Here is a 14,626-nt window from a genome sequence, read left to right on the forward strand (position 1 = left end):
AAAAAAACCCCACTTCATTTATATCCACTAATTTGAGGTCTTGGTTGTTTTATTTTTTTTTCATTGCCTAAATTACAGCATCTTAATGACCTGCTTGAGGCCTCACTAAGTCAGAGATGCAGCTATAATCCAGCAATTCCCAGTATCTTGCTACAATCATTAAGTGATGCTGCTACAGTTCATTAAAACGTGGTTCTGGTCATAGGCATTTATCTGTTTTGTTGTGCCTAGCTGTTATAGGTGAAAACAGTGTTCATTATTGTTTTATTAAACACTAGTTTGTTTTATATCGATATTAATAAAATAGTAACTTTTAAGAATGGTAACAGGTAAGCAGAAAGTGTTGCAGGTGTGTTGTACAGTGCTGCTTTGCACAAAGATATACAGAGGTAATTAGTACAGTATCTTCATGTACCATATTCGATGCCTCATAAACAGTACAGCGTGCAGGCATTTGGTGTGTCATTGTCGTTACATGGTGAGTAGGGCAAAGATGTCAGGCCAGGACACTTAATGGATAGTTGGTTTAATGTAGGGGATAGAGGTGTGCAGGTGTTTCAACTTACTGATAGGAAGAAACTACTCTTAAGTTTAGACTAAATTACATTTGGCACCTATAGCAAAAAACAAAACTTGTTTGTGAATGTTATAGCACAGTCACCCAAATTGACAACAATTTTTGAGAAGAGAATCATGTTACAGAAAATCTGTAAATAAATAAAGATTAGTTAAAATTAATCCTTTAAAAAATAGTCTTTTCTTAGGCTTCGTAAGAGTAACGTAGGTGCCTTCTACTTTTCGTATCATTAAAATTAACTGAAATTTAGCACATATTAAAAAAATACATTGTGGTAATTATCATATTTTTGAATGGCTGCATCTAATTGTTGTGGTTCAGCTCACTAATCAGGTCCCTGTGGCATCAGAAATAACAAACTGTCACGAGCCTACGCTTATGGGTGCTTTGCATGCAGGCCAAAGAGGCTGGACTTGGCTGCTAGATCCTTCCCTATGGATCAATCAGTTGCCACTCTCAAAAGGATCTATTTAGATTTGAGCTGATGCATGTAGGTGACTGGTGACAGCCTACCTGTCGCTGCTGAGGCACTGTTGGAAGGGAAGCTGGGGCAAAGATACAGTAATCATTCTTAAAACACTACAATGAAGAGAAGTTGAAATTTGAGGATTGAGTTTCTCCATCCTTCTTCAGGTAATGCTAGTCTTGCAAACACAGTCCTCTAAATTAAGCCATTTTAAATAAAAAGCCAGTACATGCTAGCTAAACCACTTTTTATGGAGATAAATTACTTTTAAACTGTTGGGATAGCTTGCCATGTGGGTTTCTTGCTAATGCTTTTTTGCGAACAAGCACTAACCTGGACAGTTTATTAAATGACACCATTGTGATTCTTGTGAATGGCTTTGCTACTACATTGTGTACCATGTCCTTGTTACTGTGTTGATTTTCTAAATTCTGCTTCTATGTTCATGTTTAGATTTGAGATTAAGGCATCTCAGAATGAAATTAAAGACGTATTTGAAGCTTTTGTAGATGTGACCAAAATATGTAGATAAAAGTCTATACAAGAGGGTTCATGCATCTGGCAGTTGTTCTGCCCCCTTCGCCAAGGATAAATGACTTGCTTTAGTTGATGATTACTGACCTATGTGATTTCCTGAGCTGCCCTTCCTATTAGAGAAAAAGTAATGGAATTTACTGTTGGGGAATATCTGTCTCAGAGATGTTTTTCTGTGATTCTTTGAAATGAGCTTCCCAATCTTATTTCCTGAAGAATGATAAGCTGGCTAAACATTAGAATTCACCACCTTTCTTGGCTGAACTGCATTAAAAAAAAGAAAAAGGCAACTCTGCTATTGGACATGATAAAAATGTGAAAAAATTTTTACAAATGAAGTATTTCTAATAGTAGTATTAGAATTCTTGGCTTTGCAGGTTTAGTGCTTCCATTTCTTAATTAGAAATTCTCATTAAACAAACCACAGAAAACATCTGTAATTACTGCAAAACAGATTCACAGCCTTGCTAATAACTCAGAGCAGATGGAAAAAATGCAGTATAGAGACACTGCGGAGCAAGAGTTATGTTTTTCCTTAGAAAGAGCAGAGACAGATTTTCAGCTACTGATACTGTAAGACAGATACGGTTAGTACATTTTCTTAGGAGATGGAAACCTTTCTCTTATCTCATCTACACAAAAATCCATTTCAGAAACAGAAAGTTCTTTCTCTGTTGATTTTAACACTGTTGGGCTGTTAAAGGGAAAATACAATGAAAAAGCAAAAGACAATACAAAGGTCCCAAATTATTCTACTTGCAAGTTCCTATAAGCTAGAATGTTTTGCCTAATAGGACTGGAAAAAATAGTGAAAGGTGCAGGTCTCTGCTTAATTAGCATTCTTGAAAATGAATTTATAGGTATGATCAAATAAGTGACCTTTCTGTCTGTGGATAAAGGTTGGACATTACTGATACAATTTCTGATGGATATATAGTAGAGCCCTGAAAGAGTGAGGTCTGGGTTGCCTTATTTTCTCAAGCTCTAAGAGATATTACAGCAAACTTGTATTAGTAGGAAGCTAGATCAGATAACCTGTTTCAGTTCTGTGATACTTCCCTTGGAATAGATTGGGTCACTGCTGCAACTGAGGGGGTATATTCAGTAAGCAGGTGCTGAGTCCATCTTCTTAAATGATTGTGTGCTTGCTAAGGCCAGTGTTAAATTTGGTTCCATAAGGACATGTCTTCATAAATTACAGTCTTACTAATGAGGGGCAGAATTTCCAAAGAGGAGGTGGTATTTAGATATACGAGGCCAGATGTCGCGCCAACAAATTACTACTACATTGCCTACCAGTTAGCTTGCAGGAGAGTTCATGCAACTGACTTAGGATTTTTATTTCTAAAGAATATAAAATTAATGTCAACTTTATATTCTAAAATATCTCCTGACTAGTGTGATAAATAGGAAAGAGACAGTATTACTGGAAGATGAGTAAGAGAAAGTTTTGGAGGTTGACTGATCAAATCCAGTGCATTATGAACTCTTGAGAACTCAAGCGTTTTTGGACAACACCTTTTTTGCAAGTAAAATGGATGTGTAGGTATGACACATTGCACTGCTGTTGGGGTACTTCTTAACAGAAGTTATACGATCTTTGAAATTTAATACAATGAGTACCACTTGCGATGTCTGCCTACCCTCTGGACTGAGTTGCAGATGAAATGTTTTTCATGAAACTCTCCTCAAAATGGTAGTTTGCCAGTTTGACCTCCAAAAACAAAAGACTCTATTTAAGGCAGATTCACTTTTCCATACAGAGTTTATCTTAAGCTGTGAAAGAAGGGTGTTGCTCTCCAGACTTGACAAAATAGCTGATCTAATCCTTCCTTGAGCTGAACAGCCTGAGGTTTTAACAGGTTTCAGTCTTTGCTTTCTGGTGCTGGAAAGTAATGAGAATCAGGCACTAGTTAATAATTTCTGAAACACACACTTAGAAAAATTAATGGGCATGTCAAAACTTAAAACATCTTAAATAATGTGATGCTGTTACTGCAGTTCAACTTAGTAGCTTTTCAGTTAAGCAAGTGGATACTAATTTGAGTTACTTAAGGCTACTTGGGCCTTTTAAAAATGGCGTATTTATATTTCCCTTCAGAAATACACTCAAACTCATACTGTTATTTGGCATAAATCTGGAACTTCAGGGATGTTCTTATGAAATTATCTAAATGTTCTGGTATGAGCTCAGGAGAGAGTTGACTATAACACAGACAGTAATTTTAGACTACTCATTTACATAGCTGTTTATTCACCTGATGAGTCACAGCATCAGTGGCTTCATTAGTCACATGAATTTTAACAATTAAAAAGATTCAAATTATAGCTGAATAAAGAGTGAGCCTAAGCTTCCATTCAAAACCCTTGTCTCTGCACATTTTGGTTTGGCTCAGTTGACACCTCTCTACACTGGTGTATCAGAATGAGAATGGGAAAAGACTTCTTTCAATGAAGGATTAAGCAATGTGTATAATGATGTTTTTTACTGTCTTTATTCCATCTTCCTTCTCCTAGGCTAAAGGAGTTTTGTTTTGTGTCTTCCTGGCAGCAGTAAATTTGCAAAGCTCCCACTGACAGGCAGAACAATGACACTGTTACATCCCACATGAGGCATTCCCAGGAAATAATTATATGGGAATAGATACCTTCGTGGGCTGGAGCCACAAAGAGTAGTGAGAAATTGGGCTAGCCAGTACCTGTCATGCTGATTCGCTCTTCTCGTTCTTTCCTTGTACTTTCTCATCTGCTTGTGGGTTTTTTTCATTCTTACAATCATTCTTACACTCTTGGGGGACAAATTGTCATTCTGTTCTGCACATGACCAGTTTTAACTTGTTAACTTATTTTTATATTTTAAGACAAGAATATTCCTTTGCCATTGCCTATTAGGGCTTGGAGAGTTCAGAACATGAGATTTAATTGGTTTTGTCCACTTTAATAGGAAATACTACACACTGCATTTTTCAAATCTGCTTTTTTGCCACCATTAAATTCTGGCTGGAATAGGTCACTGCTAATACCCTCCGTCCTTAAAAGCATCTGTGGGCTGTACTTATGTAGTCTTTTTGTACAGTGTGGCTCTTGTCCGAGGCTTGGTCTCATTGGTACTTCTGGACAGAAGGCTCCCCTAGCTTTCCTGAAGAGAATTAGTAAACAGTGGGCAAAGGCAGAGGACTCAAGTCAAAACAATTTGTGGCCATGAAGGGGAAAAGTAATTTCATTTCACTTCCATCCATGAGTCACTTATGAAACCTCTCAAATTTAAGACTGAAGAGATAGTTGTAGATACTTTCTTTTAAGAAAGTTGGGGTTCTGTCCACAGTAAAAGTTAAAACCTAACACTAAAATAACTGTTGAGAAAGCCAGTGTGTTGATCCTGTTGAAAAGCTAACTATGTAAAAATGCACAGTGAAAACACCCAAAGCATCTTAAGCTTGCTCCTAAAGTGGTACCCTGAAGGGAGAGTTTTCAGTCAGTCCATATGTGGGAACCTGAGGAACCCAGCACTGGAATGTTTTACTCTTGAGTTGCGTGATGGCATTCCAAGCTTTGCATTTCCCATCCACACCCTTTTCAAAGGAAGGGGGAAAAAAAGCTGACACAGAGGCTCTAGGCCACTCCTCTGCAGTCTGCGAAAAGAAAAAAGGAGTGGTAGCATTTCTGCTCTTTGCTACTGTCTGTTTAGAAACAATACTTCACCATAAGGATACTATGAGACTGGACCATTTCTCCAGGGACAGGAGAGGAAGGAGTGCAACTGCACGGTGCAGTCACTGTGTTCCCACTTCCACTCGGAAGTTCTGGAGGCACTGCGTCTGCTTGATTCTCCAGGACTTGATTTTTGCTCACCCTTACACAAGGCACTGTGGTGAATCACAATTGAGCTTATATCATCCTCAAACCACCAGAGAACCCAGCTATAGATTAAGAGAGTTTGAAAACCCACTGTAATTTGTCCTGATGTCAAAGTAATCTTCATATCACACCTCACTCCTTGAAAAGTGTTCCTTTTATTGATGAGTCAGTGGTTCAAATGTAATAAATAGCAAACCAACCTTATCCATCAAATGCAAAGCATCAATTAGCTTTTTGGCCTCAGGAAATGTGTGAGCAAGTGACCAAAACAGCTTCATTCACAGTTGTGTACATAAATCACCTGGATGAGAGTCCACAGCTTAAATGATGTAATTACACATCATAGCTTAAATGATGGGTTATGAAACTTCATCATGGGATTTCAGGTATATTGGCTTAGAAATCTTCCTTAACTTTTCCTGGTGTCGCAACGTACGGCCTTGTTTATGGGCAATACCCATAGGAGGCAGATGGATCTGGAAAAGAAAATCCCACAATAAATAGAAAATCCCATAAAACAGGTGCAAATTGAGAAGCTACAAGAAAAAAGAAGACATATATACAGACTAGGTTTCACTGAGTTTTAAATAATTTCTTCACACTTTGGAGAGGGCAACTGTACCATCTCAAACCAGATTTCTAAGAGGAGCACTCTCCGAGGAGTTACTAGTGTGTAACTTTGAGGCCTTAAATATCATGTTTATTAAAATCCCATGTATTTTAGGCTTTAGTAACCTTGGTTTGTAGCTTGATATGACTGCAATGATAAAATACTTGTTCAAATAGGACTGCTGACAATGTTCCAGAACAGTAAGACCTAGAAAACCCTAAAAATTCCTGGGTAGGTGTCTTAAAGCATTGTGTGCTTTATTCATATCTAGCTAACAAGTCACAAAATAATCCCGAACTGTACTGGGAGACTGCCTGCCTCTTGTCATGATTATATATACCATATTAAAATGTACAATCTATGTCATTGACTCCACAAGCAGAAGGAGCAATAGGTGACAGGATTGACAAAGTCTTTCTATTTTATAAGACTGTTAGTGGGAGTCATGCAGATATATCCCCCCTAAGTGATTGAAAATGTAGGTGTTAGCAGTCAGATGTTATTGTCGCTGAGGCTGTCATCCTGTAAGATGGCTATTTAGGTGCAAATAGTAGTAAAAACACTGACTAAAGCAGAAATAGATAGTTATTTTTCAGATTCTAGAAATATAATATAGTTTGTGTAAGCTGACGTAGAACTGATCCTTTGGGATTCTGAAACCACTGCAGAGCATACATTTTTAAGCCCTTTTCTAGAAGTCTTGTTTGCCAGATATGCATTGTTATTCTGCATACTGGAGAAAAAGCTGTATGTGAAACAGATGCTAACAGTGACCATATTCTAGGCAAGCATCTGATGAAGATACAATTTAATTTTGACAGTGACCACTATAGATGTGAAAATGTAAACTAATCAAAAGGAATAGAGAGGAAGTCTCTATGGGAGGCAGCATAAAGTACTACAGACAAAAGTGACTGGGCTGTGAGGAACTATATTGAATGGTGCAATAGAAGACGTTGATGGAAATACCAGCATTTTGGTAATCTTGGACATGTTTTTCTCTAGGAACAGGGGAAAGGAAGCAGCAGCATAGGCAGGTATTTTATAAAACCTGATTTATGACCAGAAGAACAATTACCAGTAATGCAGGCCATGAAAATTTTTGTATCTACAGCAGATGTAATTTAGTATTTTTATTCTTTCTCTTTTATTATGTGGAAAGATTAACAGATTCTATTCCATTACTGTCTTTTTCTACATAGTGTGATTCATTGGTCAGTCAAGACTGCCTAAATATTCACAGGCCTTAGGAGTTTAGCTCGTGCAACTCCATTTAGGCTTTGACTCCTTATTTTGAGAAGAAATTAGCCAATTTACAGTGAAATAAGACAGATGGAGAACATTTCAGTATACATTTGGCTTATTTGGCTCTGATTTAGCATAGCATTTAAATACTGACTTATTTAAAAATGCAGTGCAGTGACAGTGATGCAAACTTAGGGTTTTATTGTCCAGTGAGAGCTAAGTGGGTATAGCTGAAGACTTTGTGACTAGATTTATACTCACAGGTCTTGGGTAGGGGATGTTATAGTGAAGTCCAATTTCTATTCTTGCCTCACATTCTTCTATAAACTGCTTAATCAACTTGGGATCCGTTACCTAAGATCATAAAAACAATTGTTTTGTTCAAGTATAGCATTAGCATTTGGAAGCTCAAGCATAAATTATGCACAGCCATATAACTTTCTTTAGCTTTTTTTGCCAGTCCCAAGGACGCAATGATTGTATTTTTCACATCCATAAAAGGTAACGTTATTATTTGCCTTGACTCAACAGTCCTGGGCTTGATGATGCTAGATATTAAGGCCCAGAGGCTGTCATGACTGAGGCTACAGAAGGAGGTTTTTATCCAAACATGGTATTTGCTCTGTAAAAAGACAACAGACGTGTGAACTGTGTTCACACTTAGCTATTAATCACTCTACAAGGTAGCTAGAAAGGGAAGAGACTCCTTGGTCTACATTCTGTTATCATCCTATCCAGAAACTCCCTTTGAAGTCAGAAATGTGGTGTAAATTGACACTTGGTTTTTTTTTTTTAATTTTGTGTTACCCGAATTTAGTCACAGACCAAACTGGGATATAAATAAGTGTTGTGATTGTGAATTACCTTTGATTACCATGGAGTCTCTAGCGCCCCTTTCAAAAGGGGTTTGAAATTTCTTCCTTAAGAAAAATATTGATGTGCTTCTTTTACAAGAAATGCCAAAGTGTTGCTTTGAAAATAATAGAAGTACAAGAAGATAGTAAGCTCTGTTTGCCATTGCATGGGTAATGATACACTTAGCTAGCTTTCTAAAAGATCAAAAACTGCTTCAAATACATAGACAGTATCTTTGGAATTTATTTTTTTCTTGGCATTTTTTATTGAAAGCTCTAGACCTTTCCGACTTCTACAGTAGTTAATGAAGAGCTGAAATAGTTTGAGTTTTCTTATTACTATTTCAGGGGTGAAATTTAAACTATAACCCGAATACACCAGTATTTAAGGTGAATGAAATTTTGGGAAATCAACTCTTACATTCATATCTTAGCATCCAATCACTGAGACAGGGCAAGGAGGAAGAGGAGAATAATTCAGAAATTCAAAACTGTAAGGACACCCACTTACATGTTTGTTTTTTTGGAATAATATTTTGGCTTCATTTTTAATGTATTCCTTCTCTTTAATAGTTTCCTCCATCTGTCCTGATGCCGATTGCCATTTTTTGGCTATTCGGAATATCTTGCGGTAAAGGCCAATAACTTCTTGTCGAGTAACTGGTGTCATCTAAAAAACCAACACAAAACCCCAAACATATGCATGAACATTTGAGTTGCTAAAAGGCCAGCAAGCAGTATAGTTTTTCACACAGCTGAATTGGTTTAAAAATATTTCCACCATCTAAAGATGTGCTGAGCTATATGAAAAGAATTGAAATAGCTGTAAACAATAATTAGCTGTTGAAAGCTGAAGACTCAGTCCAGCAAAGTATTTAAACTGATACTTAAATCTGTCTCCATTCAAACAGCTTGAGCTCTTGCTCGAAGTTAAGCTCTTGCTTTAGTCGTTTGCTGAATCACAAGCCTGGTACAAGAATGCCCGGGTTGTGTTCCACTGCTATTTTGCAACAGACATTGGGCAATTCACCGAAACTCTGAGCATCCCCCTTCCTGTGAAATTGCCTTACCAGCGCTGACTCTGTCTTTGCAAAGCATCTTGAAATCTGTGAATAAAATACATGAGAAAACCACCAAGATCTTGCTGAAAACCAGTCTACGTTTCAGAGGCTGAGAAGCTTATTTGTGATACCACTACAGTATGTGGTAATGATTCAGCTGGAGTTTGATGTGATGAAAAGGTGATGAAAACTATTATAACTAAGGCCTGCAGGAGAGGCAGACTAACTGTGGATTTAGGAAAGCCCTGAATGTCTTGATTTTCAGAGAGCTGTGCACCTGCTGAGCCCACTGACTCACTCCAGGTGCAGTAAGAACCTTTGTCAGAAATCAAGAATAAAATCTTATTCTTACTCTATGTAAATAAGTATTTTATCAGGTAAGTGGTGACACTATTTCATTCCAGACCACAAATATCCTTCAGACAAATCCACTGCTGGAATTATAACACTTCTGCCATGGATCAGATTCACAGAAACAGTAACTTCTGCTTTAGGCACGCCTCAACTGTCAATGGTACCTTCAAATCCAAAAGATAACTGCAGAACTTCAAAGTAAGTACATGGATGCAGTGAATAACAAGTGACAGGGACAGGACATTATCTGACTCTCTCAGGATCCATTTGCCAAGAGGCAACTCTAGTTACTGTGGCTGAATCTACCCTGAAATCAGGCCTGTGCACTGGGAATAGCTCCTCTGAACAATCTGGACCAGGGTAATTCAGCCAGCCTGCACTGTGCTCTGGAGAGAACACTCTCCTTCAGTGACAGAGGAAAAGCTCCTTGCTAATGCATGCACCCACATTACTGCAGAATGGTTGGCAATGTGGCTATCGCACATCTCCTTGCAGTCCGTGGCAATTCCTGGTATTGTGGAGAGCAGAAGAGGGTTTTGCACCTAAGTCCTCTCACGTGGCTGCCTCCACCACAGCAGCTACCCTCTGCAAATATTTCAGTACGGTCCTCCAGTGGCTTCACACATTTACACCCTTTTCCTCACCGAAGTCAGTTACATATATTAACCTGAACACAGGATTGGGCCCATAGTTCTTTTTGCTAAAACATCCTAAAGTCTTAAATCCTAACCTTTTTTGTCTTATGATCATAAGAAGTGCAGACATAAAACTGTTTTTCTTAAGAGAGAACATGTTTATTTTGCTGTTCATATTTTAAAATGTTTAACCAACCATCTATTTTCCCTCAGATAAAAGAATGATTATTCCTACCCAACAGAAAATATTTCTAGGAAACATTTATGATATTTCTAGGAAACAAATATCCACAATGAAATAGCTAGGTAGTCCCAGCTCATCCAACACTTTGGAATAAACGCATCACTTTATCCAATCTACAGCTCCATTTCAGGCAATAAAATTGGTCATAAACAAAGCTATGCATGTGTATCTGAAACATCATTGCTTCCCTCTGCTGAATGCATATTTTGTACAGAAAATAAACAGGCTGACCTAGCACAAGCTGAGTCCTCACCTAGAGGCTCTGCTGGCCTCATCCCTCTGCTGTTATTTGAAGGTGTTGCCTCTGCTGGAGCTGGTTGTATTCTTTGTTCCCTACTGACAGCAAGTGAGATAGTACTGCACTAGAAACTTTCAGCTCAGGTTTTCATGTGATCTATAAAGAAAATAAGAGGAGTAACATCAGGGGGAAAACTGTTTAAAACACAAAGTTAAATTCTGATCTACACATCAGACAATTTCCAAGGCCACAATTTGGGACAGTGCGTGCCCCTTGCTCAGAGCTGTACTCACACCTATTGCTTTTGGATTTTAAACATACCAAGAATCTCTTTATAAAGATTTTGTTTGAAAGTTTAGAACCAACAGTTTTCTTCTCACTAGGTGCTCTCTCCCCCATCCAGAACTTATTTTTTCTTTCTTTAATTTCTCGGTGTTGGAATTGAGATAGAACTGTGTAGCCCCCCATCTAGGTATGGGCTGCACTTTTGTATTATTGCTCTCCTTCCCACGTATGCTAGATGATGTAAAAGACACTAAGTAGCTTTTCATATATACTCAGCAACTAGATGCTCCCATGGCTCATTTTAGTCAACAATTTCTAATATTGCAGACCTGATTATAAACCATTTCTGCAAAGATATGTATATGAAGGTGTGAGAAGCCCTTCATACACAGAGGACCCGCTCTGTCACAGGAAAGAATGAGAGTAAATAGGACAAAATTCAAAGCCTGGGTCAGATTCTGATCTGAGTAGGAGTGTAAACAGGGAATAATTCTACCGAGAGCAAAATCACTTCCAACTTAAAATGTTGTAAATGACATTGGTATTTTTTCTTTGGTATAAAGAGAGACATTTTTTGGTATATACACCAGCAGAAATCTAAGTGACGGTACAAGTTATCTATCAGGTGTAATTCTGTCAAGTGACACTACTTGTATTAGTTTTGTGGGTGTGCAAAATTATTCTGAGTGGGACAGAAAGGAAGATAAGGGAGGCTTTCGTGTCCTTGTAGTTACTCATCTGGCAACTTACATCTTTGGCATTTAAATCATATTTCACATCTCTGGAATGCTAAGTGGATGTTACACCACTTTCCCACTAACACTCATCTTGTGGTAGTCACACCCATTGTTTAACTTCTACCACCCTTCATTTCATTGCAGAATGCAGCCCACAGAGGTTAACCACAGGCATTTTTGTCAAAAAGTACAGGGCTATTGTATTAGCTGAGCAAATTTTGGGTGTTTACTGCAACAAACCAAACCGGGAGAGGTCACAGGTAGGTAGGTCTGTACGCACGCATGTATCAATGGGAAGAGTGGTAGGCTGCAGGCTGGTTTCGAGCTGAATGCTAGAATTAAGCCTTCGGAGGGAAGCCAAGTGTAGCCTTCCAAATAAGCATTTGCTGGATGCCGTGCCAGAGCTCTGACAACGCAGGGTTGTATCATTCTTTTAATCTACATGCAAACCCCTGTTACCGACACCCAGATCAAGCACCTGAAATATGCCACTGTACCCAAACTTGCAGAAGTGTCTTGAGCAGTTAATGAGTTACTGCATGATGAAGATGCAAACTTATATTCATTGTTAAATAAAACAAATAATTCTTTAGACTATAAAATGTAACAACAAGTTGTTCTTTCAGGGAACAAATACATGCTCCTTTGGATTTTTGGATGGTTGACCCAAAAGTTCAATAATCTGAATAACCAGTGAAACACCAGTTGTCTTTTGCTCTTTGCAGGTTTGCTTAGAATTTAAATTAAAGGTTTATATAAAAATAAGTAAAGGAATATGTCAACTGCACTGTAAAGTGACCCCAATAGCCCACGGTCAAAGCAAAGTTAGGATGTAAGGCAAGCTGCATGGAGACTACTTATATATGAGCAGCTGCTTATATATGAATTACAGCTGCTTCCCAGGGACGATGCTTGGCTAAGAATGCGTGTCCAGCACTCTCCTCCTCTCTGCACAGCTCCTTTGCTGAAGTTGTAAGTCTATTTTATTTCATTTCATTTCATCTTTTCAAGTCAAGCATTAGGTACTCACTTTAAACAGAAAATCTGCCAGTAGCAAGTACACAGAGGATTTTAGGAAACAAAGAGTGAAATTATCAGTCCATGGGGGAAAAAAGGATATTTTAAAATAATAGATCTCTTTTACATCCCAGCTAACCAGGATGTGCAATAGTAACACATACTTAATGCTGATGTTGAAACCAGGGGAGGAGATGGTGGGGTGTGGAATAATTTGAAAAAGCAGCTTTGAACTTGTCAGGTGTAAAATGTTTAAGAGTAACACAACTTCTATTTGACGGCTGCTTTACTACTGGCAAGGACACAATGACAAACTGCTGGGCTCACTGCCTTCTGAATTATCACATTTCTGCTACAGAAATAAATGACGTGATTCAAAAGCACGGCACATCAACATCATAACATGGAACATCATCAGCTTCAGCCTGTATGTCAATCTATATCTCATATTTGCAAAGGCACTCTTTGGCTAACACTTCAAGAGATGCAAAAAACTCTGCAGATCTGGCTTTTTTAAAAAAGAGCTAAATTATATCACTTCGCTAAAGAGTGACTTGCAGTCTCTCTCCTGCTGCTAATGTAACAGATAATCACTCATTCCTTTCACAACTATCCACAGCAACCAGAGGTCAGTAATTCATATTCATCCTTTGTGCAAGTCTGCCAAAATGAGTCTGTGGTTCTTAGGGCAGCAATGAATTTGGGCCATCATTTCCTTGTGGGACAACAGCTGAAACAATGAGTTCTTGTGGCACAGAGAGAAGAGGAGAGGGCACAGACTCCGGTAATAGCTGGGTGGGCCACGTGCCTTCTAATGATACTGAATTTCAAAATCCAGTTTCCAGAGAAGTAATTTTATCTTCTTTTACTGAAATCAATGACTTAGTGGCCTGTGACAGCTAGCGCACTGCAAACATCGACCACGTGTGGCTGCAGGATGTACCTAGCAAGGTGAAAACCTAACTTGATTTTCATTCTTGATTGAACACTCATACTTTTTAAGATTCAGCCAAAACCAAATAATAGCAAAACTTCAATCACAGCTAAAATATTCCATCTCCACACGGTGAAAAACAAACTAAAATGAAAGTCTGTATTGTTCTATCCTCATTTCTACAAAGGATGCAAGCCTTTAAATGTCAAGATATTTCCATCCAGGATTAATTTGACTCCAAATGTTTCTGTTTCCATCTACAAACTGCAGTCATAAATCTTTGCAGATTTGGTGAAAAAGAACCAAATTACTGAACCAAGTTATTCAATAGTGAGATCTGAAAGAAAGGTGACTTTCACATGGTTTTAGATTTTGTCATGCCAGTGTCTTCCTGCTGGCAAACTGAAGTGATCTGAAACACCGATCAACACCTCTGAACCAGCCTTTCTAAGTCTTTGTACTTACACTGTTCATCGGCTGAGATGAGAACTCTGCTATTCTATTCGCGCCTCGGGCTTCTGACTGAACTTGGATCTCTTTTTCTCTTACATATGGAGCAGTCTTTTGATCAGAAAAATGAAACTGCATGCAAAAAAAGAATATAATTAAATAGTAAAAGCAAGGACTTGGATTTTATCACAGGCTTTCCTATCTAATTTCAAATAAGTGAAATTGCAGAAAATTACGATTTTACAACATTCTCTTCATTTGAACAAATGAAAGTGGAAACCCTTAGCTAGTCTCTTTTATCACAGAGTTTTCATTTTCTTAGTGTGCAGTGGTCGAGGCATTATCTGGTTTTAGTAGGGCACACAGACTCTTGCTCTGGGAGTGCCTCCTGTGCCGTAGTAGCCTCAGGAAGAACAGAAATGCTGACTTAGACAGTGGAGGGGAGAGAGGTAACAAAAAAAATTGCTTTACATATTTTTTAGCTTTCTCCTAAAAAGCATGCAGTGTCTACGACACTAAACTCTAAA

The 14,626-nt window shown here is 38.2% G+C and overlaps 1 protein-coding gene across 1 annotated transcript; it reads right to left on the reverse strand.

The window, feature by feature from the left end:
* Nucleotides 1–5,571: 5,571 nt before the first annotated feature.
* LYRM1 (LYR motif containing 1) lies at nt 5,572–14,123 on the reverse strand. Its single transcript, XM_010191369.1, has 4 exons — nt 14,115–14,123; nt 8,656–8,814; nt 7,552–7,644; nt 5,572–5,911 (listed from the first exon to the last, which is right to left on the reverse strand). Exons 1-4 carry the CDS (start codon nt 14,121–14,123, stop codon nt 5,795–5,797), a joined length of 378 nt encoding a protein of 125 aa, XP_010189671.1. The 3' UTR covers nt 5,572–5,794.
* Between the last annotated feature and the right edge of the window lie 503 nt (nt 14,124–14,626).

Source organism: Mesitornis unicolor, unplaced genomic scaffold (assembly GCF_000695765.1).
Source record: "Mesitornis unicolor isolate BGI_N332 unplaced genomic scaffold, ASM69576v1 scaffold15689, whole genome shotgun sequence".
In the NCBI taxonomy this organism is placed as follows: domain Eukaryota; kingdom Metazoa; phylum Chordata; class Aves; order Mesitornithiformes; family Mesitornithidae; genus Mesitornis; species Mesitornis unicolor.

What these genes read in the sequence shown, in the direction of transcription:
- LYRM1 (XM_010191369.1), bottom strand. An exon ending in TATTCCAAAAAAACAAACAT is followed by an intron (nt 7,645 to 8,655) that starts GTAAGTGGGTGT and finishes TTATGATCTTAG; the next exon opens with GTAACGGATCCCAAGTTGAT. An exon ending in ACATCCCCTACCCAAGACCT is followed by an intron (nt 5,912 to 7,551) that starts GTGAGTATAAAT and finishes TTTCTTTTCCAG; the next exon opens with ATCCATCTGCCTCCTATGGG.